Below are 25,000 nucleotides of genomic sequence, written 5' to 3'. Positions count from 1 at the left end.
GGATTTGTGTGTGTTTAAATGTGTGAGTGTGTGTGTGTGTGTGTTTAAATGTGATTGTGTGTGTGTGTGTTATATCATTGTATGTGTTTTATGTGTGAGTGAGATTGTATGTGTATGTTTGAGTGTGTGTGTTTGAGTGTGAGGTGTGTCTGAATGTGTGTTTTTTTGTTTGTGTGTGAATATGATTGTGTGTGAGTGTGTTAATGTATGTGTGATTGTGTGTGTGAATGTGTGTGTGTGTGTGTGTGTTTGCGTACGTTTATGTGTGTGTGGGTGTGATTTTGTGTAAATGTGATTGTGTGTGTGTTTATGTGTGTGTGTGTGATTGTGTGTGCGTGTTTGTGTGAGTGTGCGTGTGATTGTGTGTGCATGTTTATGTGTGTGAGTGTGATTGTATACGTGTGCTGAATGTGATTGTGTGTGCACGTTTGTGAGTGCGATTTGTGTGTGCGTGATTGTGTGCATGTTTGTGATTGTGTGTGCATGTTTTGATGTGTTAGCGTAATTGTGTCTGTGAGAGAGAGTGTGTGTATGTTTTGGTGTGTGTGTGTCTGTGTGTGCTTATGTTTGTGAGTGTGATTGTGTTTGTGTGTGTGTGTGTTAATGTGCAAGGGTGATTGTGTGTGTGTGTGTGATTGTGTGTGTGCGTTTGTGTGAGTGTGTGCGTGTTTATGTGTGTGAGTGTGACTGTGTGTGCGTTTGTGTGCATGTTTTGGTGTGTGAGTGGAGTGTGTGTTATTTTGTGCGTGCTTGTGATTGTGTGTGTATGTTTATGTGTGCTATTTTGTGTGTGCGTGATTGTGGCATGTTTGTGATTGTGTGTGCATGTTTGATGTGTTAGCGTAATTGTGTCTGTGAGAGAGAGTGTGTATGTTTTGGTGTGTGTGTGTGTGTGTCTGTTTGTTTGTGTGTGCTTATGTTTGTGAGTGTGATTGCCTTTGTTTGAGTGTGCGTGTGTTTTAATAAGCAAGGGTGATTGTGTGAGTGTTGTGTTATGTGTGTGTGTTGTGTGTGTGAGTGTGATTGTGTGTGTGTGTGTGTGTGTTAATGTGCAAGGGTGATTGTGTGTGTGCGTTTGTGTGAGTGTGTCGTGTTTAAATGTGTGAGTGTGTGTTTAAATGTGTGATTGTGTGTGTGTGTGTATATCATTGTATGTGTGTTTATGTGTGTGAGTGAGATTGTATATGTATGTTTGAGTGTGTGTGTTTGTGAGTGTGAATGTGTGTCTGAATGTGTGTTTTTTTGTTTGTGTGTGTGAATATGATTGTGTGTGAGTGTGTTAATGTGTATGTGTGATTGTGTGTGAGTGTGTGTGTGTGTGTTTGCGTACGTTTATGTGTGTGGGTGTGATTTTGTGTAAATGTGATTGTGTGTGTGTTTATGTGTGTGTGTGTGATTGTGTGTGCGTGTTTGTGTGAGTGTGCGTGTGATTGTGTGTGATGTGATTGTGTGACTTTGTGTGAGTGCGATTTGTGTGTGCGTATTGTGTGATGTTTGTGATTGTGTGTCATGTTTGATGTGTTAGCGTAATTGTGTCTGTGAGAAGAGTGTGTGTGTTTGGTGTGTGTGTGCTATGTTTGTGGGATGCTTTGTTTGAGGTGGATAAGCAAGAGTGATTGTGTGTGTGTGTATGTTTATGTGTGTGAGTGTGATTGTGTTGTGTTTGTGTGTGTGTGTGTGTTAATGTGCAAGGTGATTGTGTGTGTGTGTGATTGTGTGTGCGTTTGTGGAGTGTTGTTTATGTGTGTGAGTGTGACTGTGTGTGCGCTTTGTGTGTGCATGTTTTGTGTGTGAGTGTGATTGTGTGTTATTTTGTGCGTGCTTGTGATTGTGTGTGTATGTTTGTGTGTGTGCGATTTTGTGTGTGCGTGATTGTGTGCATGTTTGTGATTGTGTGTGCATGTTTTGATGTGTTAGCGTAATTGTGTCTGTGAGAGAGAGTGTGTGTATGTTTTGGTGTGTGTGTGTGTGTGTCTGTTTGTTTGTGTGTGCTTATGTTTGTGAGTGTGATTGCCTTTGTTTGTGTGTGCGTGTGTGTTTTAATAACCAAGGGTGATTGTGTGTGTGTGTGTGTTATGGTTTATGTGTGTGAGTGTGATTGTGTGCGTGTGTGTGTTAATGTGCAAGGTGATTGTGTGTGTGTGTGTGTGTGATTGTGTGTGTGCGTTTGTGTGAGTGTGTGCGTGTTTATGTGTGTGAGTGTGACTGTGTGTGCGCGTTTGTGTGAGTGTGCGTGTGATTGTGTGTGCATGTTTTGGTGTGTGAGTGTGATTGTGTGTTATTTTGTGCGTGCTTGTGATTGTGTGTGTATGTTTATGTGTGTGCTATTTTGTGTGTGCGTGATTGTGTGCATGTTTGTGATTGTGTGTGCATGTTTTGATGTGTTAGCGTAATTGTGTCTGTGAGAGAGTGTGTGTATGTTTTGGTGTGTGTGTGTGTGTGTCTGTTTGTTTGTGTGTGCTTATGTTTGTGAGTGTGATTGCCTTTGTTTGAGTGTGCGTGTGTGTTTTAATAAGCAAGGGTGATTGTGTGTGTGTGTTTATGTGTGTGAGTGTGATTGTGTGTGTGTGATTGTGTGCGTGTGTGTGTTAATGTGCAAGGGTGATTGTGTGTGTGCGTTTGTGTGAGTGTGTGCGTGTTTATGTGTGTGAGTGTGACTGTGTGTGCGCGTTTGTGTGAGTGTGCATGTTTTGGTGTGTGAGTGTGATTGTGTGTGTATGTGTGTGTGTGTGTTGTGTGAGTGTGTGCATGTGTGTGAATGTGTGCATGTGTTTATGTGTGTGAGTGAGATTGTATATGTGTGTGTGTGTGTGTGTGTAAAGGTGTGAGTGTGTGTGTTTGTGAGCGTGTGAGAGTGTGTGTCTGAATGTGTGTTTTTGTGTTTGTGTGTGTGAATATGATTGTGTGTGAGTGTGTTAATGTGTAAGTGTGATTGTGTGTGTGAATGTGTTTGTGTACGTTTATGTGTGTGTGGGTGTGATTGTGTGTAAGTGTGATTGTGTGTGCATGTTTTGGTGTGTGAGTGTGATTGTGTGTTATTTTGTGCGTGCTTGTGATTGTGTGTGTATGTTTATGTGTGTGCGATTTTTTTTGTGCGTGATTGTGTGCATGTTTGTGATTGTGTGTGCATGTTTTGATGTGTTAGCGTAATTGTGTCTGTGAGAGAGAGTGTGTATGTTTGGTGTGTGTGTGTGTGTCTGTTTGTTTGTGTGTGCTTATGTTTGTGAGTGTGATTGCCTTTGTTTGAGTGTGCGTGTGTGTTTTAATAAGCAAGGGTGATTGTGTGTGTGTGTTTATGTGTGTGAGTGTGATTGTGTGCGTGTGTGTTTGTTAATGTGCAAGGGTGATTGTGTGTGTGTGTTTGTGTGAGTGTGTGCGTGTTTATGTGTGTGAGTGTGAGTGTGAGATTGTGTGTGTGCGTGTGTTTGAGTGTGTGCGTGTTTATGTGTGAGGTGTTGTGGTGTGATTGGTTATTTTGGTGTGTGTGATTGTGGCTTTTGCATGTTTGTGATGGATGTTGATGTATTGGTGTGTGTGTGTGGTTGTGTGTGCTGTTTGGAGTGTGATGTTTGAGTGTGCTGTGTGTTTTAATATGATTGTGTGTGTGTTGTGATGTATTGTGTGTGGATTGTGTGGGTGTGTTGTGGATGTGTGAGTGTTGTGGTGATTGTGTGTTATGTGTGTGTGTGTTTTGTGCTGTGCGGTGTGATTTAGTGTGTGTGTGTGTGTTTGTGGTGGGTGGGTGTGGTGTGGTGTGTGTGTTTGTGTGTGGATTGTGTGTGTGTGTGTTTATGTGTGTGAGTGTGAGTGTGTGCATGTGTGAGAGTGTGAGAGTGTGAGAGAGAGTGTGTGTATGTGTGTGTGTTGTGTTATTATTAGAGAGTGAAATGTAAACAAACCTCCAGTTTGGTTGAAGCGTTCCTTTAAGATTTCAATGTTGTTTTTGAAGATCTGCTGTCCACCTAAATAAAGCTGAGTCTGACTCTCCCAGTACTTTGCATCAGTTGCGTTTAACATCCAGTCCTGTTTGGGTTCTAGTTTCTCTGTGTTGCTGTCATAGTGAATCATCTGAACGTCATCAACCAAACCAACAGACACAAACTCTGGAAGGTTTGGGACTTGAGAGGACGCAGTGTCGAAATACTTCAGAGAGTGAATCCCTGCAAGAAAAAGTTCAAGTCATGACTTTAGTTTTCAGACTGTTTTATAAATCACTGAGAGTCAAGAAGACATGAAGCACATTCAAGACAACTTCAGCTGTTGTGAGGTAAACAAACACAAAAACACATTCATAGATAAAACGTCTGCTCCAGAGTCCAGACTCTCTTTACTTTGAATATTCTGCTACGTCTTAAAAATGGATTCAATCTAACGATTCAAATGTTTAATATTAGAAAATCATATTTTCTACTGCAGAGTATTTAATGTGAAGTGAAACTACTTCAATTTCCAGTTAGTCAATGAGACTTTTATTCTTAAAGTCCTTAAATAGTTGGGTTCTCTCTCTTTATATATCAATATATATTAATCCATATATACACATATACATTTATACTGGACCCAGTTAACAAAACAAAGTGGGACATTGTTACAGGAAGGGCTTGACTATTTTTTAAATGTATAGACTCAGAAAATATTTGACAACAATAACAATATGACAACATGTTCATTAGGTTGTCAACAACATTTCTGATTCAGATCCATCGACTGAAGATAATTCATCTGTACGTTTGGCTCTGATTCCTAAGATGTCAAAGTCAAATACTTATGACAAAGACATGTAATTGAGACTTGATGTTTAAATGTTGAACATAAGCTTCATTATAAATAACTATAAATCTGATAAATGCACTTATTCTTTGTTTATTGTGTAAAAATACACTTGGTGCATGTGAGCAAACATAAAGGCTGATACCTTCATATCTGTGACAGACTCACATCAAGCAGCCCGGCTTCAGTGCAGATGTTATCACATTAGAAAGTATGAACAGACATCTGTCATGTATTCATCATGGAGGCAGCCTCGTCCTGATTCTTTGTCTCCCTGCTTCTTTTCACTGACATCATTTACATCAGAGATGAATTTGTGTTTTGTGTTAGTAACAATGTGTGTTGATTGTATTGGAGGAGGAGGTCCCATTGATAACAGATCATTACTTAGTAATATCTCCTGTCAGTGATGTTACTCACGGTCTTTATCAGACTAAATGATGTTGAACATTGTACCAACAAAGCAGGAAGCTGTTTGTCCTCAGCAGCTTCCTGTTACTATGGAAACAGCGCCATCTACTGACTACAATAACAAACTGAAACCTGAGTCGTCGCCTTATTTGTCAGTTTTCACAGTTTAGATGAATAACTGAGGTGTTTGAGTCGCTGGGAGATGAATCATAAATAACTAAAATGATAATTTAAAATATATATATTTACATCAATAACAGTCTTGATTCATATCAACGGACTGAACCTGTTATTTCTTCACAACTTTTATAAACCAACATGAAACATGAGACACGTCATGAATAAATAAGTCTGAAATAATAAAGTTCATAATGTGCACAAGACAAGAAACTCTTTGTTTCATCGCTGAGTTTAAACGTGGCTTCGTTTTTCACTGTTTCTTGATTCATCGGAGTCTGTTGGAGTCTTTCGCTTCAGAATCGCTGCGTCATTTCGTCCAGAACCAGCTCGGACCGTGTCGATCTTAATGGTTCTGACCAGAGTAAGAAGTCAAATAACGGTCAGGATCCAAAGAAAGAAAAGTCCCTGTTCAGTTGATCTTTTCAGAAATAGAATATAATCTTTCCTTCTCACATGAGATCGATGACATTCACTAACATGAACTTTTAAATCATGTCTTTGAAACGTTACTAAACTTCTACAAATCTGCAACGAAGGAACCAAACATCAAACATTACAATAGACCTCAAATCATTTTAGTGTCTTTTAGAAACATGGAGCATTTTTACTTTCACTTCAAATCGACCAAACACAATCAAATAAAGTAGAAACGTGGACTTTAACTCACGTGCCGTCGCGCTGTGTGCTCCTGCCAGGAGAAGCAGGGACAGTACAGTGAACATGGTGAGCGGTGGTGTATTCCTCTTTGCTGGGCTGAAGGTAGATGAGCTCTTTTCTCCACAGAGAGACGGACTGAGGAGACAAGAGACGAAAACCAGGGGAGACGAGGACAAACTGTGGGGCGGGGACATCCTCTGAGCCAATGGGAATTTAGGATCAGCCTCTACGTCACTTAAAACTGGGTGAAACTCAGCCACTGAGGTTGTAGAAGGAAAAGTGAAAGTAACGAACTGCGTAGTGTTATAACTTCACACCCTGTAGAGTCGAATAATATATGTTTAAGATAATTTATACGTAGAGCAACATATTTGTAAGATAATGTGTTGATTGTATTATTGTATTTTTAGGATATTGTACTTGTAGGATAATGTATTTGTAGGATATTGTACTTGTATGATAATGTATTTGTAGGATATTGTACTTGTATGATAATGTATTAGTAGGATATTGTACTTGTAGGATAATGTATTTGTAGGATAATGTACTTGTATGATAAAGTATTTGTAGGATATTGTACTTGTATGATAATGCATTAGTAGGATATTGTACTTGTAGGATATTGTACTTGTATGATAATGTATTTGTAGGATAATGTACTTGTATGATAATGTATTCGTAGGATATTGTACTTGTAGGATATTGTACTTGTATGATAATGTATTAGTAGGATATTGTACTTGTAGGATAATATATTTTTAAGATCATTTATACGTAGTGCAACACATTTGTAAGATAATCTGTTTATAGGATTATTGTATTCGTAGGATCATGTATTTGTACCAGTGCAGTTTCTGTCTACATCTTTCTACACATTTATTTTTCCAGATTCATACGAGGTCACCATGACCTTTACTTTTGACCTCTGAAATCGAACCAGTTCATCTCAAGTTGAAGAAATTCCCTCCCAGAGGTCAGAGGTCACATTCAAGAGGCCAAAAACATATTTTGTGAGTCCAGGTGAACTTCACCTTTGACCTTTGACCACCAAAACTAATCAGTTCGTCCAGAATCCAAATTTGTACCAAATTTTAAGAAACTCCCTCAAGGAATCCCAGATCTATCTCAAGTCATGAGTATGGGACGGACGGACAGACAACCTGAAAACAAGCCCCCCCCACAGAGGCAAACAACTAACTAACACAGATGAGCCCCATTGTTAAGACAGACAATATAATAACACAAGATAGTGAACGTGAAGCCATATTTTACGTCTGTTTCACTCACAAGATAAATAATAAAACCAAAGCAGAAAGAGAACACAAGCATCAGATCAGACTCAGTTCTGTTGTGTTGCTGAAAACTGCTCAGACGAGAGAAATTTGACTCTTCTGTTGATGTTTGAACAGCTGATGTCGTGTTTCATTTCTGTTTCACTCTCGACTTTCTGTTCACCAAGCACTTTGTAAAATGTCGCATCATTCGTGTTCCACTGAATCGATGTTTGACACCGAGGCTTGGTTGACGAAGGCTCATCCCACACTCGACCATAAGAGTTCACCGAGACAGTTAAACAAATATACTGTGAGGTAGTGATGTCCACTCATTGAGAACCTGGGCTCTGTCCCACTTTAAAGGTCCCAACACACACCTGAGGGGTCGTGTGTGAGAGGATGAAAGAAACAACGAAGTTCTCCTGCTCATTCTAAATGTTTTCTCTTCTCCAATCATTTCTTTTAGAGGAACATTGGATCATTACACCAGATTGAGCCTTGAACAGTTGTTTAAGGGAAATAATGTAAGTTTAAAGAGAGACGACTAATCTTAAGTGGCCCAAACCAGACTTGATGTGTTGTTTTATATATACAGTATATTATATTATATTTTGGTTTTGGATAAGGTTTTACTGAAGGTTTAGTTTAAAGGTAGGACTGAAGGTTTGAGTACGTCTCCAGAAAATCAATGTAAGTCCATATAATGTCCTCTGAAATCCTGGAGGAGGACAGTGTTTATATGTGTGTGTGTGTGTGTACGGGTTAGATCTCTTGTTCAGTTCTCACAGTGCCACAGCGCCCCCACCAGGCACAAACAGCACATCCCTGTTTCTGGTAAACCCCATGACTGTTTGCTTTTCTTTGGTTATATGACGCTGAGTCTTGATGCTTGATCTGAGGGCGGATCACACTGATGGTTTCATTTGTCTCTTTCAGGACACTGAGGCTTCTTGTCCTCCTCGTTTGTCCACATTCCTCTGGTGTCCAACAGAATACTTCCTGCACAAACACAATCAAAGGTAAACAGTGATCAAACTTTGTCATGTAACACACACACACACACACACACACACACACACACACACACACACACACACACACACACACACACACACGTGTGGACATTCACTTAAAAATGACAAGACACTGCATCGTATAAAGGAAAATATGTGATGCAATAATCTCATACAGAATATTTGCATGTTAAAAGTATATGTAAACATGGGCTGTGAACTTTTTGATGCAGCAATGGTGACTCATCACACCCAGATAAAACCAAAAGCTTATTCAAGACCAACTCGTGTTTGTGTTTCTCGTGTCCTTGTGTGACCTCTGTCCAGATTCTCCTCCGGAAAACCGGCAGAGAATTAATAATAATAATGACAATATTGTTTTTAAAGGGGGGACATCAAAAGAAAACCTAAATACACATTTATTAGTAGCAATTAAGTAATTTATACATAAATTCGTATTTAGATTAATTAATGAATCTAATCCATTTAGAACAAACAGACAGTTTCAGTTTATTGTAATACAGTAAAACGTGTGTGTGTGTGAGTCATATATGAGCCGAATTTAGCATAAAGACACAGTTACTTTGTCAAATATCTTATTTAATTTATTTGGCCCATGTGAGATCACTTCTTTAAACTTTTAGTATATTTCTGAATGGAGTTTGGTTTGAAGCGTGCAGTGGCGTTGTGCACCCCGCCCTCTCGTGGTAGAAAATGTTATTACACCAAGCTAGAAAACGAAAGTGCAGAGTGAACTAAAAAACAAATAATAATAATAATAATAATAATATTGTTGTTGTTGTTACCTGGAGTTAATCAGAGTTTTACTGTAATTTTTAACAGCCATATTTTAATATTTTCCCAGAAGACATTATGTATAATTCATTTTCATTTTTCATTTCCTATGACACTGAAACTGCAACAGACTTATTAGTGAATGTAACTATAGCAGGTTCTGTGTTTCACTGGTAAATACAGGGGGACTGATGGAGTATCTCCACCACTGATTACACATTAATACGGGCTATAATATCAGCATTGTGTAATCTTGTTAAACTCATGTTTAACACTTTATTTATATTATTTCTCTGTCATTTTCTTGTTAAATTGTCTAAAGCCTGCAGCAGCAGCAGCAGCAGGTGTCCGGCGGTGGAGTGCTGGTTAGTACAGGACCATGTGGGTCGAGGAGGAGCGACGAGGAGCGTCTGTCCTGCTTTATATCAGGACAGACGCAAACAGCCGAGATGCAGCGTCAGAACAGATTCCCTCCGACATCAACCCGGACAGAGTCTTCTTTATCACAGGTGAGCTCAGAATGAGACTGACGGGACCTTGCTGCCGCGGCTCATCCCCCGATATCTACTACGCAGTCTCTGGCTCCAAATGCACAAGATGGCAGCGTTCGTATTCAGGATGTTTTGGCTTCATTTCTGGATGTTTGGAGAAAGTGGAGAAGCGTCGTCCGTCTTCAACTACAGTCCATGGTTACATGTTAACTTTCTGACTCTGTCCTCAGACCCGGCTGCCACGCTCTGCCACCAGTCCCTCGGCCCCCCCACCAGAGGCTCGCTGCAGAAGGCCCAGTGTGAGATCAGCCCCTTCCTGCATCAGCCCTCCACACTCAAATGGGTTGCTCCACTCACAGTCACTGGCTTCAGCCCCGTGTACCTGCAAGCTGATTGGTTCTCGGCTGCGCTACTGGGGCTCAACAAACAGCTGGTCATTTCCAGCATCATGCGGTCTCCCACGGCAACCAAAGGGCCAAATGGTAACACTGAGGAAAATGTGTATCATACCTGAGTCGTATGTGGTAGTTTGAATCTCTCCCTCCTCACTGTCTGTTTCCTCAGTGATCCTGAGTGTCAGCAGTAAAACCGTCTCAGTGCAGGCCCGGCTCGGGAAGCCAGTGCTGCTGGACTGTGGTTTCTGGGTCGATCCTTCCTCGCCTCTGTCCGGGTCGGGTTTCGCCGTCGAGTGGCGTTACCAGTTCAGAGGCAAAGGACGACTGGTTCTGGCTTACGACGGCAAGACAGACCGTGTGGCTGACACCCAGGAGGAAGGGGCCACACTGGACTTTGAGGGTTTGATACTCTCTTACCATCTATCTACTAATTCCAGACATCTCTGTCCGTCATGTGAATTGTTGAAGGTCCTGTTAAGTGTTGTGTCGAATTTGGAGCAATTTGATACCTTCGATATTAATAAACTTTGACGAAACAGGCGACCAGCGCTTTGTAGCAGCAGCTTCTGAGCCTCATCAACAAAAGTGACGTTGTCGATCATGACAACAACAGGTTCAGGGCAACGAACACTGATTCTGCAGTTCAGGTTCTGCACATGGAGTCGAACTTCTCTGAACTTTAAATAAACAGGTGAACAGCTCTTTGAGCAGCAGCAGCAGGTCTTTACTCCAGCTTCTGTGGACTGAGTCCTGCAGCAGATCTTTATTTCCTGTGGCTCAATTACTGCAGGTCATTTTTACAGTTTCAGAGAAATCATAACAGGCCAAATAGACAGGTTTAGAACGGACACTGCATTAATATTAATACAATTTAATAAAAGACATTTTTTTTTTTTAAAGTGGGAGATATGTCAATATGTTTTTAATTGTTGTCTTGTTATCTGTCTGTTGTTTATTTCACTGTTTACAGGCACTGATGTGGCAGATAAAGTGGAAAAGGTAACTTTTTCAAACACCAATAATAAATATTCTTCCAAGTCATATTAATAAAATGTTTTTGTCAAACTTCCATTGAAGTACAAACTATGAGCGTTTTATACTCTACATGACATCAAAATATATATTTTTTAAATTCTTCTTATTAAATGTATTTAACATATTTGTATCTCTATTATGACAAAAAACGTCATAGAACGAACTTAAAATACTTACTAAAATATGACACTACTACTAAATATTAATGATTAATCCCTCAATAATAGTTTTTAACAGAACTAAAACCAGACAACACATATAAACACCAAAAACCTATTGTCAACATGAATATTAAAGTCACCAACAATAATAATTTTATCGGTCTTTAGGACTAGGTTTGATAAAAACTCAGGAATTCTGTTAAAAATTCCTATAAGCCCCAGGAGCACGGTGAACTACAGCAAATATGATTGGCTGTTGGTGTTTCTTTGATTGGTGTGGAAGACTAAGAACAAGACTTTCAAATGAGTTGTAGCTTAGTTTAGGTTTAGGATGAATTGATAGACTGGAGTTAAAAATAGCAGCAACTCCACCTCCTCGGCCGAATTCTCTGGGAACATGTGAATTTATATGACTGGGGGGGTAGATTCATTTAGGCTGACATATTCATCAGGATGCAGCCAGGTCTCAGTGAGGGACAATAAATCTATTTTTTGATCTGAGACTAGTTCATTAACTAAAACAGCCTTTGATGATAATGATCTAATGTTTAAAAGACCACATTTAAAAGTCTTTGTTTCCTGAGTTGTTGCAGAGGTTGTGTTAATTTGTATTAGATTTGTTTGTGGAATTCTCCCTCTGTTATTGTTTGATTTAAACAATGTAACGGGACGGGGGACAGACACAGTCTCTATGGGTTGTGGTTGTGTGACTGGTCCAGAGGGAGCGCAGAGAAGTGTGTAGCACTGCAGCTCTGCGTCCTGGTCCCACCTCTGGGTTGTCCTTTAATACACTGGGTAATATTCCTAGATAAGAGAGCTGCTCCATCCCAAGTGGGAGGAACGCGTCTCTCCCAACAAGACCAGGTTTCCTCCAAAGAGTTTGCCAATTATCTACAAAGCCCGGAACCGTTTACAGGACAGCACCTGGACAGCCAGCGGGTAAAAGACAACAAGCGGCTCAACATGTCATCACCTGTCGTGTTCGGGAGAGTAACTAGACAAATAGAATATCTATAACATTATACGAAATCCCTGTCGGCCAGACCTCACTGTACGAATATTGTACAGGTTGTGGTTTCTTCTGTCTTCCTCCTCCGGTGTGGTGGAGGGAAGATCTGGTAGTGGGGGGGAGGAGGGTTGAAAGGGAGTGTGACGTGACTCCGGTGAAGAACCAGCTCAGAAACTTCTGTCCCGCTGTTAGCTTCCGGTTAGCTTCTCTGCTAATGGCAACACACCCACAAGTCACCGGAACAGGATATCCGCTGAAACCTTCAAAATAAAACCCTCTGTTGACGAGCTGCGGTGTTAGGTCACAACGGTCATCAGAGTAGAAATACTACTACTACTACTATTATTATTACTACTACTACTATTATTACGACGACTACTACTACTACGACTACTATTACCACTACTGCTACTACTAGTATTACTACTACTACTACTACTACGACTACTATTACCACTACTGCTACTACTAGTATTACTACTACTACTACTACTACTATTACTACTACTACTAGTATTACTACTACTACTAGTATTACTACTAGTATTACTACTACTACTACTACTACTATTGTTACTACTACTACTACTGCTACTACTACAACCACTAATACAACTACTACAACGACTACTTCTACCACTAATACTACTACTATTATTACTACTACTATGACTACTACTACTACTACTACTACTGCTACTACTACTACTGTTACTACTACTACCACTAATACAACTACTACTACATCTACTACTACTACTAACAATAATAATAATAATTAGATCACCTGATCATTACAGGAGGATCTAGAGAAATACTACGACAAACAGGACGTGCAAAAGCATCTATCCTGATATGTTCTTACGCAAGTTGCTTATGACAATGCGACAATTATCAAGGCTAACGTCTTGCCATCTCTCAGTCTGAAGGAGTGTTCAACAAGTTGGACTGGAAAAGTGTTAGTCCAATTATTTAGCAGAGTCTGAGCAGGTGCCATTACCAGGGACTGCATTGATGGCTTCAGTTCTCTTGCAGATATCAAATCAGACAAACACCGGTGTAGCAGGCATACAAATGAGATAATGAAATGTGTCGGCCCATGGGTCCCACAGCACATTACATCTAGCTGAGTCCAAGCAGCCTAAAAACGAATTCCTTCACAGTTCCAATGTCATCAGTTTCCGGGCAGATTTCAGTTTTCCCAGGAAGAAGCAAAGCACCGCTCTGATCTGAGTGAGTGTGAGCGAGAGATCAGTGGATCTGCTCATGTCTGATAATGAAAACACACTCAATCACAAAGTGGTTTTACACACGACTCAAAAAACACTGTATAATAATAATAATGAGATTATTAAAGACAGCAGCAAATCAAACATGAGAATTTACTTGATAATAAAACCACCACAATCATTTTCTTGTCATGTGTAAAATGTCTTTGTCATTTTCCTGTTGAGAGTAACAGGTTTGACCAAATAGCTTTTTCCTTGCTGCTCTTACAGGTCAAATCCACATTAGTTTATTCTCGGGACAATAATGAACATTTGAACTTTCACAGATGTGTTGAACTTTTCTACACGTTGAATCACAAAGAGGCAGAAATCCCAGAGAAGATCAGAGACTTTATTAAAAACAGAAGTACAAAAGGAAGGAAACAGCAAAGCAGCTTAATTTAACATTTATTGATAAAAACCCAACACAAGAAGAGAAGTTGAGCCTCAACGTTCAGTTTCTACACTGTAAAAATGAAAACTTGAAATTGTGTTACTGCGATTTCTAAATATAATCAACAGAGAATATTTAATGGATTTGTAAACGTATTTGCTTCAACTAACTTTGCTAAGTTAAATTTGTAAAGTTGCTGAAGTTATGTTGGCAAAACACAAAATGGTACGTTTGTGATATGACACGTCTCATGTCTCATCAGGGGAAACGTGACCTAACGTCATAAAGGTGAGTGTTTAGCTTGAATACAGGACAGAAATTCTGGTTCTGCGGCTGTGGCTCAGGAGGTAGACCGGATTGTCCACTAACCAGAGGGGCACAGGTTCGATCCCCAGCTACTCCGGTCCGCATGCCCAAGTGTCCATAAGCAAGAATCAGAACGTTAAAACTACCCCTGACAGCTTCGTGGACAATGTGTGTGATTGACGTGTGACAGGAAAAACACTGTATGAGTGAATGTGACTGAGTGAGTACGGTAAAGTGTCCGAGTGGTCAACAAGACGATATCAATGTATTCAAATGTTCATATGGAGAACATCACTGCTCAGGGTGATCAACTTCACGTCTGCATGTGGAGTAAACTGCTTGAATCCTCTGGAGCCTGACGAGCAGGGACACTGGAACTCGCAGCTTTGAGAAAATGTGAAGTTTTTAAACTTACGAAAGATAAGTTCAGTAATTTTGCGCTGTTCGAACCTTTTCATTTTTGCAGTGTAAATGTTAACAAGGCTAAAACAGAAAAGTCCCTTGTCCCTATAAACTAACTGAAATATTAACAGAACATTTCATATGAGATACTTAAAACATCCCACAACCCTTTGATAATCTCCACTAAAATGAACTTTAAAGGTTAAGAACACAGCAAAGCATGAATATAACCAAACAAAAAAAAAACAAGCAACTCTGGATTAATTAATTTCTTGTTCAGGCCAAATTAGAAATAAAATAAAATCAGAATATTTAACTCGAGGTAAAGTACGAGAGATTTGTTTGTTTTTTCTGCTTCATTAATTCTGTAGAATAAAAGTTTTCATATCAAACATCCACCCTGATCCCAGTGTGTCTGTGAAAGGCTCACATCTGACCCATGATAAATCAGTCTGGCTCTAGTTGAGACCTGCAGAAACACTTCATGGAATAAAATCATACAATCATACAAGTAAATTTAAACATTTATAAATGTGTAAATCTAATTGATCAATGATAATAACAGTAATAAAATCCTCAGACACTGTTGCAGACACATTAAAACTCACTTAATTTTTCAGGGTCACATGATGATGAAGGGGGGGGGGCACATGCACTGGTTTAACACTGATCTAAATGTATTTATATACATTGATGAAAGAAAACTTCTCCTGCTACACATCAGCAAACATGACCTGCAGGACTGTTACTGTAGATGAAATGTGTGTCCCAGCGTCCTCACTGGTTCAAGTCTCACCTCTGTTGGACTCGACTGAGTCTTTGTCCAGTTTGGTGATGATGTCCTCCACACCAGAGATCTGGAACACACAGTCGTACCTCCTCCAGTCTTCAGGGGAGATTGATGAAACGTTCAGGTCAGCGCTCATCTGGAAGGTCCCGTCATGGTTGGGGAGGACCTCTCCGAGGTCCACGTCCTCATGAAGCTCCTCCCCGTCTTTCCTCCAGAACAACATGACGCTGTCGGGGAAGAAACCTGTAGCGTGGCAGCTGACTGGAGAGGAGGGAGACTTCTGGAGGAGAGAAATCCTGGGAAGCTCTGGGGAGGATAAAGAAAGACAGTTTATGGGTTATTATAATGTATTGCACACTAATAACATCATTCCTGTTTGATTCCATTTATGTTGCATTAGTCATGTCTGTTAATATACGAGACAAGTGAACAAACTGTGAGATGTGAGTGAGAGACAGAGGCTGAAGTGATGCAAAGACACTGGGGTGGACGATATGACGTAAAAGTAATATCACAGTATTTATTGACAGGTTTTATATCACAATATGTATTAAGTAAACTTCCTGTAGTGGACAGGTCCTGATCACTTCTGATTAATGTTGGTATTTTTTGTTAAAGTGCAAAGTGAGTGAGTGAGGAGGGAGGACACTCCGGCTGGGTCTCAATCTTTGATTCCATGTCAAAGTTTGTACCAAATCTGAAGCTGATGTTATGATATCATGTTCAAGAAAAACATAAACATACTTTGTGCGGCTACCGTGACCTTGACCTTTTGACCTTTGTCCACCAAAATGTTTTCAGTTCATTTGTGAGTCAAAGTGAATGTTTGCACCAAATTTGAGGAAATTCCCTCAAGACATTCTGGAGATATCGCGTTCAGAGCAAAGGGACGGACGACCTGAGAGCTTGAGAGAGAGAGAGAGGAGGGAGGAGAAGGAGAGGGAGAGAGAGAGAGAGAGGAGGGAGGAGAAGGAGAGGGAGAGAGAGAGAGAGAGAGGAGGGAGGAGAAGGAGAGGGAGAGAGAGAGAGAGAGGAGGGAGGAGAAGGAGAGAGAGAGAGAGAGAGAGAGAGAGAGAGAGAGAGAGAGAGAGAGAGAGAGAGAGAGAGAGGAGGAGGAGAAGGAGAGGGAGAGAGAGAGAGAGAGAGAGAGAGAGAGAGAGAGAGAGAGAGAGAGAGGAGGAGGAGAAGGAGAGGGAGAGAGAGAGAGAGAGAGAGAGAGAGAGAGAGGAGAGGGAGGAGAAGGAGAGGGAGAGAGAGAGAGAGAGGAGGGAGGAGAGAGAGAGAGAGAGAGAGAGAGAGAAGAGAGGGAGAGATAGAGAGAGAGGAGGGGGGAGAAGGAGAGAGAGAGAGAGAGAGAGAGAGAGAGAGAGAGAGGAGCAGAGGGACACAGAGAGAGAGAGGAGGGAGGAGAAGGAGAGGGAGATTGAGAGAGAGAGGAGAGAGAGAGAGAGAGAGAGAGAAGAGAGGGAGAGAGGAGAGAGAGAGAGAGAGAGAGAGAGAGAGAGAGAGAGAGAGAGAGAGAGAGAGGGGGGAGGAGAAGGAGAGGGAGAGAGAGAGAGAGAGAGAGAGAGGAGGGAGGAGAAGGAGAGGGAGACAGAGAGAGAGAGAGAGAGAGAGAGGAGGGAGGAGAAGGAGAGGGAGAGAGAGAGAGAGAGGAGGGGGGAGAAGGAGAGGGAGAGAGAGAGAGGAGGAAGGAGAAGGAGAGGGAGACAGAGAGAGAGAGGAGGGAGGAGAAGGAGAGGGAGAGAGAGAGAGGAGGAAGGAGAAGGAGAGGGAGACAGAGAGAGAGAGGAGGGAGGAGAGGGAGAGAGAGAGAGAGAGGAGGGAGAAGAAGGAGAGAGAGAGAGGAGAAGGAGAGGGAGAGAGAAGAGGGAGGAGAAGGAGAGGGAGACAGAGATTTTTTTTGATTTTTAAAACCTTTATTTTCAAAATTTATACAAAACTACTGTCAATGTTTCCATGACAATAAGTGGATATGTGCAGTACAGTTCAGAACAATATTAAAACCTACCGAGAAAATAATATTAAATATTAAAACATCATCAATCACAGAACATATTACGTCATTTAAACACCACTGTTTGATGAAGCCATCCATGTTCTTCATTTCTTTAAAAAACCTCAAATCTACCCAGACTCTGGCCTTCAGCAGCGAGATAAAAACAGGAAATGCTTCTTGTCCTGTCCTGTCCTCTACTCTGTTCTTCCTGCTGCTGTAGATGGACAGTTTGGCTTCTCCTACTATCCAGTTTAACAATTTCCACTTGCTAGGGTTGGATTTTCCATATCCAACTCCTAGGATGAAGGCAGTCTTACTCCACGGCTCATCAAACTGTTTAAAAACGTTCTGAAGCGTATTAAAAAGGTAACGGAGTCTTCTACAGTCATAAAAAGCATGAAAAACTGTCTCTGCTTCTCCACAAAATGGACAACTGCATTTGACGGTTGGGTTGATGATAGAAATAAAACTGTTAACCGCGATGGCACCGTGTAAAATCCTCCATTGCAGGTCACCAGTCCTTTTCTTCAACGGTGGTTTGTATAAAACCCTCCACACTGGTTTGACCTTGCTGTCCACATCCAGTCTTCTCCTCCACACCGTGTCAGTCCTCACATCCAGTTTGCTTCTGTTCAGGGTTAAAACACAACATTCATACATGGCTCTTCCTTTGGCTGTGTGCAGTTCTACCTGTTTCCAGTCAGTTTTATTTAAAAAAGGTCCTGTGAGCCCGTCCAGATTCGGAGTAAAACCCAACTCTGGGAAAGGGTCGCTGTCGTCGGGGGTTTCTGTTCCAGTCCTGTACTCCTGTAGCATCTTTACCTCCTCGTCTGTGAGTCTCTTCATCCATAAGTTTAAAATGTCGCATGGACCTCTGTCTGATGAGGGAAGCCACAGCCGGGATGTCGGTCAGTCCAGGACCTGCTGCATCGACTATCTTCCTCAGGGTTACAGCTCCGGTGGTGCACAGCATGCTGGTGAGGCCTGGTGTTGAGCTGCTCTGGACATCCAGCCTGGCTCCGTTGATTAACGGCTCTTCCAACAGCCAGTGCAGTGAGTTTGCAGGTTCCAGCCTTTTCCATTTAAAAAGGTTCCATGTCTTAAAAAGTGACTGATAAAAAGGAGATAATCCATACAGGGTTAGAAGCTTAAAATCCATTAAGAACAGTGCCATGTCTAAACCCAGACCAGTTGTCCCCCTCAGGATGCTGTTTGTCACTTGTCTCCAAACAACATCCTGTGGACCTGTGAGATACTTCTGGATGAACTGTAATCTAAAAGTGGCTACCCTGCTTTGAATGTGCACCAGCCCTTGCCCCCCCTCCTCCTTTGGTAAAAACAACACACACTGGGGCACCCAGTGTAACCTGTCCCAAAAGAAGTCTGTTAAAATGGTTTGTAGTTTTTGTGTGAGTCCTTTCGGTGGTTCCATGCAGGCGAGTCGATGCCACAGAGCAGAAGCTACCAGGTTGTTTATTATCAGTGTTTTGCCTCTGTACGATAACTGTGGCTTCAGCCATTTCCACTTGTTAAGTCTCCCTTGTATCTTCTCAGCCACCCCCTCCCAGTTCTTCTGAACTATGGACTCATTGCCGACATACACCCCCAGGTACTTGAGACCATCTCTTCTCCACTTCAACCCCCCCGGCAGACTGGGTAGCCCCCCCTCCCAACTTCCAACTGCCAGCGCTTCACTTTTCCCCCAGTTCACTCTGGCAGCTGACACGGTTTTAAAATCACTGACAATGTTTCCGAGTTCTTGGATATCCTTCTGGTTTTTTACAAAGACGATGATGTCGTCTGCATATGCTGATAAAATGTGGCTTTTTTAAAAATCATTTAAAATCAACCCCTCAATGTTCGCTCTTATCTTACTTAGCATTGGTTCAATCGAAAGTGCGTATAACATCCCTGAGAGCGAGCAGCCCTGTCTCACCCCCCTGTGCACTTTAAAAGGTGCACTCAGGCCTCCATTAATCTTCAGTACACTCTCAATGTCCTGATACAAAACCTTGATCATAGCTATGAGACATGAGGCCAAACCTCTCCAGAGTCTTCCAGAGGTAAAGGTGCTCAACCCGGTCAAAAGCCTTTTCCTGGACTAGAGAAATGAGACCAGTTTTTATGCCTAATGAACTAGAGAAGTCCACAATATCCCGAATTAAGGACACATTGTCCAGGATAGACCTGCCAGGCACACAGTAGGTCTGGTCTTGGTGAATCACTTCCTCCATCACCTCTCTCAGACGGTTTGCCAGCGCTTTGGAAAGGATCTGGTAATCCGTGCATAAGAGGGACACAGGACGCCAGTTGTTGATCTCCTGAAGATCTCCTTTTTTTGGCAGGAGAGTTATTACCGCCCTCCTGCAGCTTATCGGCAGCACCAAGTCTCTAAAACTCTCGTTAAAAACAGATAAAAGATCTTCCCCCATCTCGTTCCAGAACTCTTTAAAAAACTCTACCGGAATCCCGTCGATGCCCGGGGCCTTTCCCCCCTCCATGCTCTGCAGGGCCGTGTAGAGTTCTTGCATCGACAGGGGGCCATCCAACCCAGTGTTCACGTCTTCAGGGACTTTGGGCAGCTCTCCACAGAAGGATTCATACATGGCATTGTTCTCGGTGTATTCACTTTTGTACAGATCGTTATAAAAACTCACGGCTCTCCTCCGGATCTCCTTGCTGTCACTGAGTTCCTCTCCTTCAGGAGATCGCAGAGTGTGGATGATTCTGCTTTGTCCGTTCTTCTTCTCCATTCCAAAGAAGAATTTCGATGGTGCATCCATGAGCGCTGCCGTCTGGAACCTTGACCTGACCAGCGCCCCCTGAGCCTTAGTGCCCAGTAGGTCTGTAAGAGCAGATTTTTTAGACTTGAGATCTTTAATATGATCTCGATTTCCAGTGGAATCTATTAAATTCAGCAACTCCACAATTTCCGTCTCTAGATCCTCCATAGATCTGGTTATGTCTCTTGTGACATTGAGAGTATACTGTTGACAGAGCTGCTTTATCTCCACCTTCCCACAATCCCACCACAGTTTTAAAGAAGTAAAATCATTTGTTCTTTCTTTAAAACCGCTCCAGAAAAACTTAAAAACATCCTTAAAATGTGCATCACACAAAAGAGACGTGTTAAAATGCCAGTATGCACTTCTGGACTTTAATTTAGAGATAAAAACGCTGCACACAACCAGCGCGTGATCCGTAAAATCTACAGGGAGTATACTGCACTTTCTGAAGATGCTAAAATTATGTTTAAAACAATAAAACCGGTCCAATCTCGCCATGGAAATTAGATTCCCTCGGCAATGAGTCCAGGTGTATTGTCTTTCATTATCATTCATCCTTCTCCACACATCACAAAGTTCATGGGCCTGCAGCAGCTGTCTCAGTGCACGCTGCGATGCTCTGTGGGGCTCGAGGTGGTTCCTGTCTAAAACATCATCTTCTGTAGAATTAAAATCTCCTCCTAAAAATTTAAAATCATCTACTTTAACTTTGCTTAAAACTGTGTCTAAAACCTTTAAAAACCAGACTCTGTCGGGTCCTGAGACCGGAGCATAAACATTTATAAAAACTAAATAAAACTGCTCAACCTTTGCCCTCACCACCAGTAGTCTGCCCTCCACCACCTCCTCCACTTCCAAAGACTCTGGTGTGAAGCTCTTGGAGAAGATGATGCCCACCCCCCCACTGGTTGTGCTTAGGTGGCTCAGGACCACCTGCCCCCCCCTCCCTCTCTCTTTTCCAATCATTCTCATTTTTAGAGTCACTATGTGTTTCTTGTAAAAACACCACTTCAGTTCTTTTAAGTTTTATCTGCTGGAACATCAGAGACCTCTTCACCGCGTCTCTGGCTCCGTTTATATTTAAAGAGCTAATGTTTAAAAGACTCATGTTGTAAAATATAAAAACCCCACACAAAACCAGGACTGATTGGTAATCAGGATGTAAAACTTCATTCATCATCTTCATCGCTGTTTTTCTCTTGCCTAACTTTTTGAACAATCTTCTTGAGTCTATATATTTCCTGGTCAGTGAAGCCTCCTCTGCCTTTGCTGCTCATGAGCAGCCGGGCAGAGTTTGAGAGCTGCTCTTTATCAGAGAAATAATCTTCTATTTTCAATCCTTTCATATTCTTTGTTTTCTGGAGAAACACTTTTATCTTCCCCGCACTGTAGCTTCTTGTGCTCTTCTGGCTTCCTGTTCTGAAGTCGGAGGATTCACTGTCAGCAGAGTCGGTCTCCATGTTGGACTCGGACTCTGCTGCTCCTCTCCCTCCTTTCTTCACTGCTCCTTTCTTTGCCTTTGAGCTTCCACTGTTGCTTCTGGTCTTTCTTTTCAGATGAGGAACTTTAAGCACCTCCTCATCTCTCTCCATGTCAATATCACTTACTTGGCCCTGTTGGACCCCGCCTGTCTCCTCCTGTTCCCCCTCACCTACCTGATCTACCTGTTGGACTCCCCCTGTCCCCTCCTGTCCTTCCTCACTCAACTGATCTACCTGTTGGACTCCCCCTGTCCCCTCCTGTCCTTCCTCACTCACCTGACCTTCCTTTGGGATCTCCCCTGTGACATCCTGTCCTTCCTCACTCACCTGATCTACCTGTTGGACCCCCCCTGTCCCCTCCTGTCTTTCCTCACTCACCTGATCTACCTGTTGGACCCCGCCTGTCTCCTCCTGTTCCCCCTCACCTACCTGATCTACCTGTTGGACTCCCCCTGTCCCCTCCTGTCCTTCCTCACTCACCTGACCTTCCTTTGGGATCTCCCCTGTGACATCCTGTCCCTCCTCACTCACCTGATCTACCTGTTGGACCCCCCCTGTCCCCTCCTGTCCTTCCTCACTCACCTGATCTACCTGTTGGACCTCCCCTGTCCCCACCTGTCCTTCCTCACTCACCTGACCTTCCTTTGGGATCTCCCCTGTCCCCTCCTGTCCCTCCTCACTCACCTGACTCTCCTGTTGGACTCCACTTGTCCCCTCCTGTCCCTCCTGACCTTCCTGCTGGACGCCCCCTGTCCCCTCCTGTTGTTCCTGAGTGTCAGGTGTTTTATTTTTCTGTGGACATACTTTAGCTTGGTGTCCTTCCTTCCCACAGCTGAAGCACTTTGTGTTATTTGATGTTACAAAAATCACGTAGTCAAACTCTTCCACTCTGAGTTTAAACACCAGGTTCAGGTCCTCAGTCCTGTTGTTCAGAATCATGAATAGATGTCTTCTGTGGGACACCACGTGTTTTAACAGAGGGGACCTGCATCCTGAGGACACTTTCTTTAGTTGAGACACTATCTTTCCGTGTCTGGACAGTTCTCTTATCAGAGTCTCGTCTCTAATGAACGGGGGGACGTTGGACAAAGTCACTTTAACCACCGGTGTGGCGAGAGGCAGAACCGATACGAACGTATCGCTCACTTCGATCCCGGTCGCCACCACCGTGTTCGCCTTCTCTACGCTGTCTAGAAAGATGACAACCGCGTTGTTCATCCTCGCAGTGGACTTCACGCTGCTGTGCCCCACCACCCCCCCACCCCATTAAGTTGATGGAGGTTCTGTGATGTCACCTGTTCTCAGCAGAGAGCTCCTCCCCTGCTCCAGGTACTTCTTCAGCCAGGAAGGACACTCCTGGGTGTAGTAGTTCTTAAGATCAGCGAGTAGAGCTTTATCCTGATCCCACTTCAGTTTGGTGATGACACTCTGTGATGTTGGAGCGATCCACGTCTCTGTCTCCATGTCCCATGATATGAAGTCTTCTCCATCATAACCATACTGATGAAAACCTATAACTTCTCCAGTCTCATCGTCCCATTCACATCCAGTCATCAGCTGGACAATGTGAACACCTGAGAGAGAGACAGAGATCTGAGCTGTTATCACACACACAGACACACACAGACACACAGACACACAGAGAGACACACATACACATACACATACACATACTCACACACACAAACACACACATTCTCATATAAACTCACACACACACTCACACGCATGTTTTGGTGTGTGAGTGTGATTGTGTGTGTGTGTGTGTGTGTGTATGTGTGTGTGTCTGTGTGTCTCTCTGTGTGTCTGTGTGTCTGTGTGTGTGCGTGTTTATGTGTGAGAGTGTGAGAGAGAGTGTGTGTATGTGTGTGTGTTGTGTTATTATTAGAGTGAAATGTAAACAAACCTCCAGTTTGGTTGAAGCGTTGCTTTGCGACTTCAATGTTGACTTTGAAGGTCTGCTGGTAACTCAAATAATTCTGAGTCTCACTCTCCCAGTACTTTGCATCAGTTGCGTTTAACATCCAGTCCTGTTTGGGTTCTGCTTTCTCTGTGTTGCTGTCATAGCGAACGATCTGAACGTCATCAACCAAACCAACACCCACAAACTCTGGAAAGTTTGGGACTTGAGAGGACGCAGTGTCGAAATACTTCAGAGAGTGAATCCCTGCAAGAAAAAGTTCAAGTCATGACTTTAGTTTTCAGACTGTTTTATAAATCACTGAGAGTCAAGAAGACATGAAGCACATTCAAGACAACTTCAGCTGTTGTGAGGTAAACAAACACAAAAACACATTCATAGATAAAACGTCTGCTCCAGAGTCCAGACTCTCTTTACTTTGAATATTCTGCTACGTCTTAAAAATGGATTCAATCTAATGACTCAAATGTTTAATATTAGAAAATAATATTTTCTACTGCAGAGTATTTAATGTGAAGTGAAACTACTTCAATTTCCAGTTAGTCGATGAGACTTTTATTGTTAAGGTCCTCAAATAGTTGGTTTCTACGGAAGTGTATTGCATTCAATTGAAAAAAAAAAAAGTTCTGTTTTTCTGAGATAATTATCTCGGAAATTCCTAGATAAGTTCTGTTTTTCTGAAAGAAAAAAAAAAAAAACCTCTCACAGGAATTTTTTTTTTTGAAAAACAGAGCTTTTCTACATGCTTTTATTTTGAAGGTGAAGTTCCTGTATAGACGCGGACTTCCTGTTATGAATCTGTAACTTCACAAAGGAAAGTTTGATGTTCCAGCGACCCTCCGAAGAGCCACACGCTCTTTGTTGTTTAGGGAAGTTTCAAATAAACCTGAAAACATCAGTTGAAAGTCTCGACCATCTTTCGGGGATATGCTGCAGATAGATAAAGGATAGTTTTCATTTTTGTCCATAATTCAAATATTTCGTTTGTTAGTGTAAGCTATTTTATTTAGTGGCTTTATTATGGAAGATTGATGTGTAGTTCCTGTGATAAGCAGGGTGTTGGTTGGGACTCTTGTTTTGAAAGGGGTTCTAACGGAGGAGGGTTCTGTCCATAGAGAAGTTCTGAAGTGTGAAGGAAAGGAACCGGGTGTGATTCCTGAGGCCTGTGACAGAATAACAGAACAACACGCTGCATCAGGCTGTTGTGGTTCATGTTATTTATACAGAAGGAGAGTCTGACAGTTTGAAGCAACGCTATACGTCATGGCGCTAAGACAAGACATCGTGCCAAACACTAGACTGTCTAAGAGCAGCAGCTACATGCAGCTGAACAAGGGCTCTGTGCGGAACGTCCATGCAACATGTAGCTTCATCAAAACACTAGATTACAATTATCTATTGCGTATTGCATTCAAGTGAATGCAATACGCTTCCGTATATTAGCGCCATGGCCATTTCTTGA

The 25,000-nt window shown here is 42.2% G+C and overlaps 2 protein-coding genes and 4 pseudogenes across 5 annotated transcripts in view; 3 read left to right on the top strand and 3 right to left on the bottom strand.

Moving 5' to 3' along the window:
• LOC118103953 overlaps positions 1-6,200 on the bottom strand; it is a 13,381-nt pseudogene extending 7,181 nt beyond the window's left edge.
• The window catches only part of LOC118124614, a 478,051-nt pseudogene that overhangs the window by 182,515 nt on the left and 270,536 nt on the right, over positions 1-25,000 (top strand).
• LOC118124654 overlaps positions 1-25,000 on the bottom strand; it is a 247,630-nt pseudogene that overhangs the window by 53,678 nt on the left and 168,952 nt on the right.
• LOC118124619 overlaps positions 1-25,000 on the top strand; it is a 268,444-nt pseudogene that overhangs the window by 141,574 nt on the left and 101,870 nt on the right.
• Positions 1-25,000, top strand: part of LOC118122501 (tapasin-like) — a 74,252-nt gene that overhangs the window by 36,164 nt on the left and 13,088 nt on the right. The window contains 4 exon segments of the mRNA XM_047344199.1: positions 9,423-9,513; positions 9,515-9,609; positions 9,822-10,073; positions 10,156-10,386. Of these exon segments, the coding sequence (XP_047200155.1) occupies positions 9,423-9,513; positions 9,515-9,609; positions 9,822-10,073; positions 10,156-10,386 (669 nt within the window).
• The window catches only part of LOC124851132 (major histocompatibility complex class I-related gene protein-like), a 208,199-nt gene continuing 196,996 nt past the window's right edge, over positions 13,798-25,000 (bottom strand). The window contains exons 2-4 of one of the 4 annotated variants that reach the window (XM_047344202.1): positions 23,524-23,784; positions 22,913-23,191; positions 13,798-15,657 (exon numbers count right to left, since the gene is read on the bottom strand). In XM_047344202.1, coding sequence (XP_047200158.1) covers positions 15,347-15,657; positions 22,913-23,191; positions 23,524-23,784 — 851 coding nt within the window. In that variant the 3' untranslated portion in view covers positions 13,798-15,346. The remainder of the gene's footprint in view (positions 15,658-22,912; positions 23,192-23,523; positions 23,785-25,000) is intronic. The other 3 variants (XM_047344201.1, XM_047344200.1, XM_047344203.1) reach the window with 3 other exon arrangements.

This window comes from Hippoglossus stenolepis, chromosome 17, assembly GCF_022539355.2.
Source record: "Hippoglossus stenolepis isolate QCI-W04-F060 chromosome 17, HSTE1.2, whole genome shotgun sequence".
Classification (NCBI taxonomy): Eukaryota; Metazoa; Chordata; class Actinopteri; order Pleuronectiformes; family Pleuronectidae; genus Hippoglossus; species Hippoglossus stenolepis.
The sequence above is the reverse complement of the archived record's forward strand: the minus strand, read 5'-3'. Positions and strand labels throughout refer to the sequence as shown.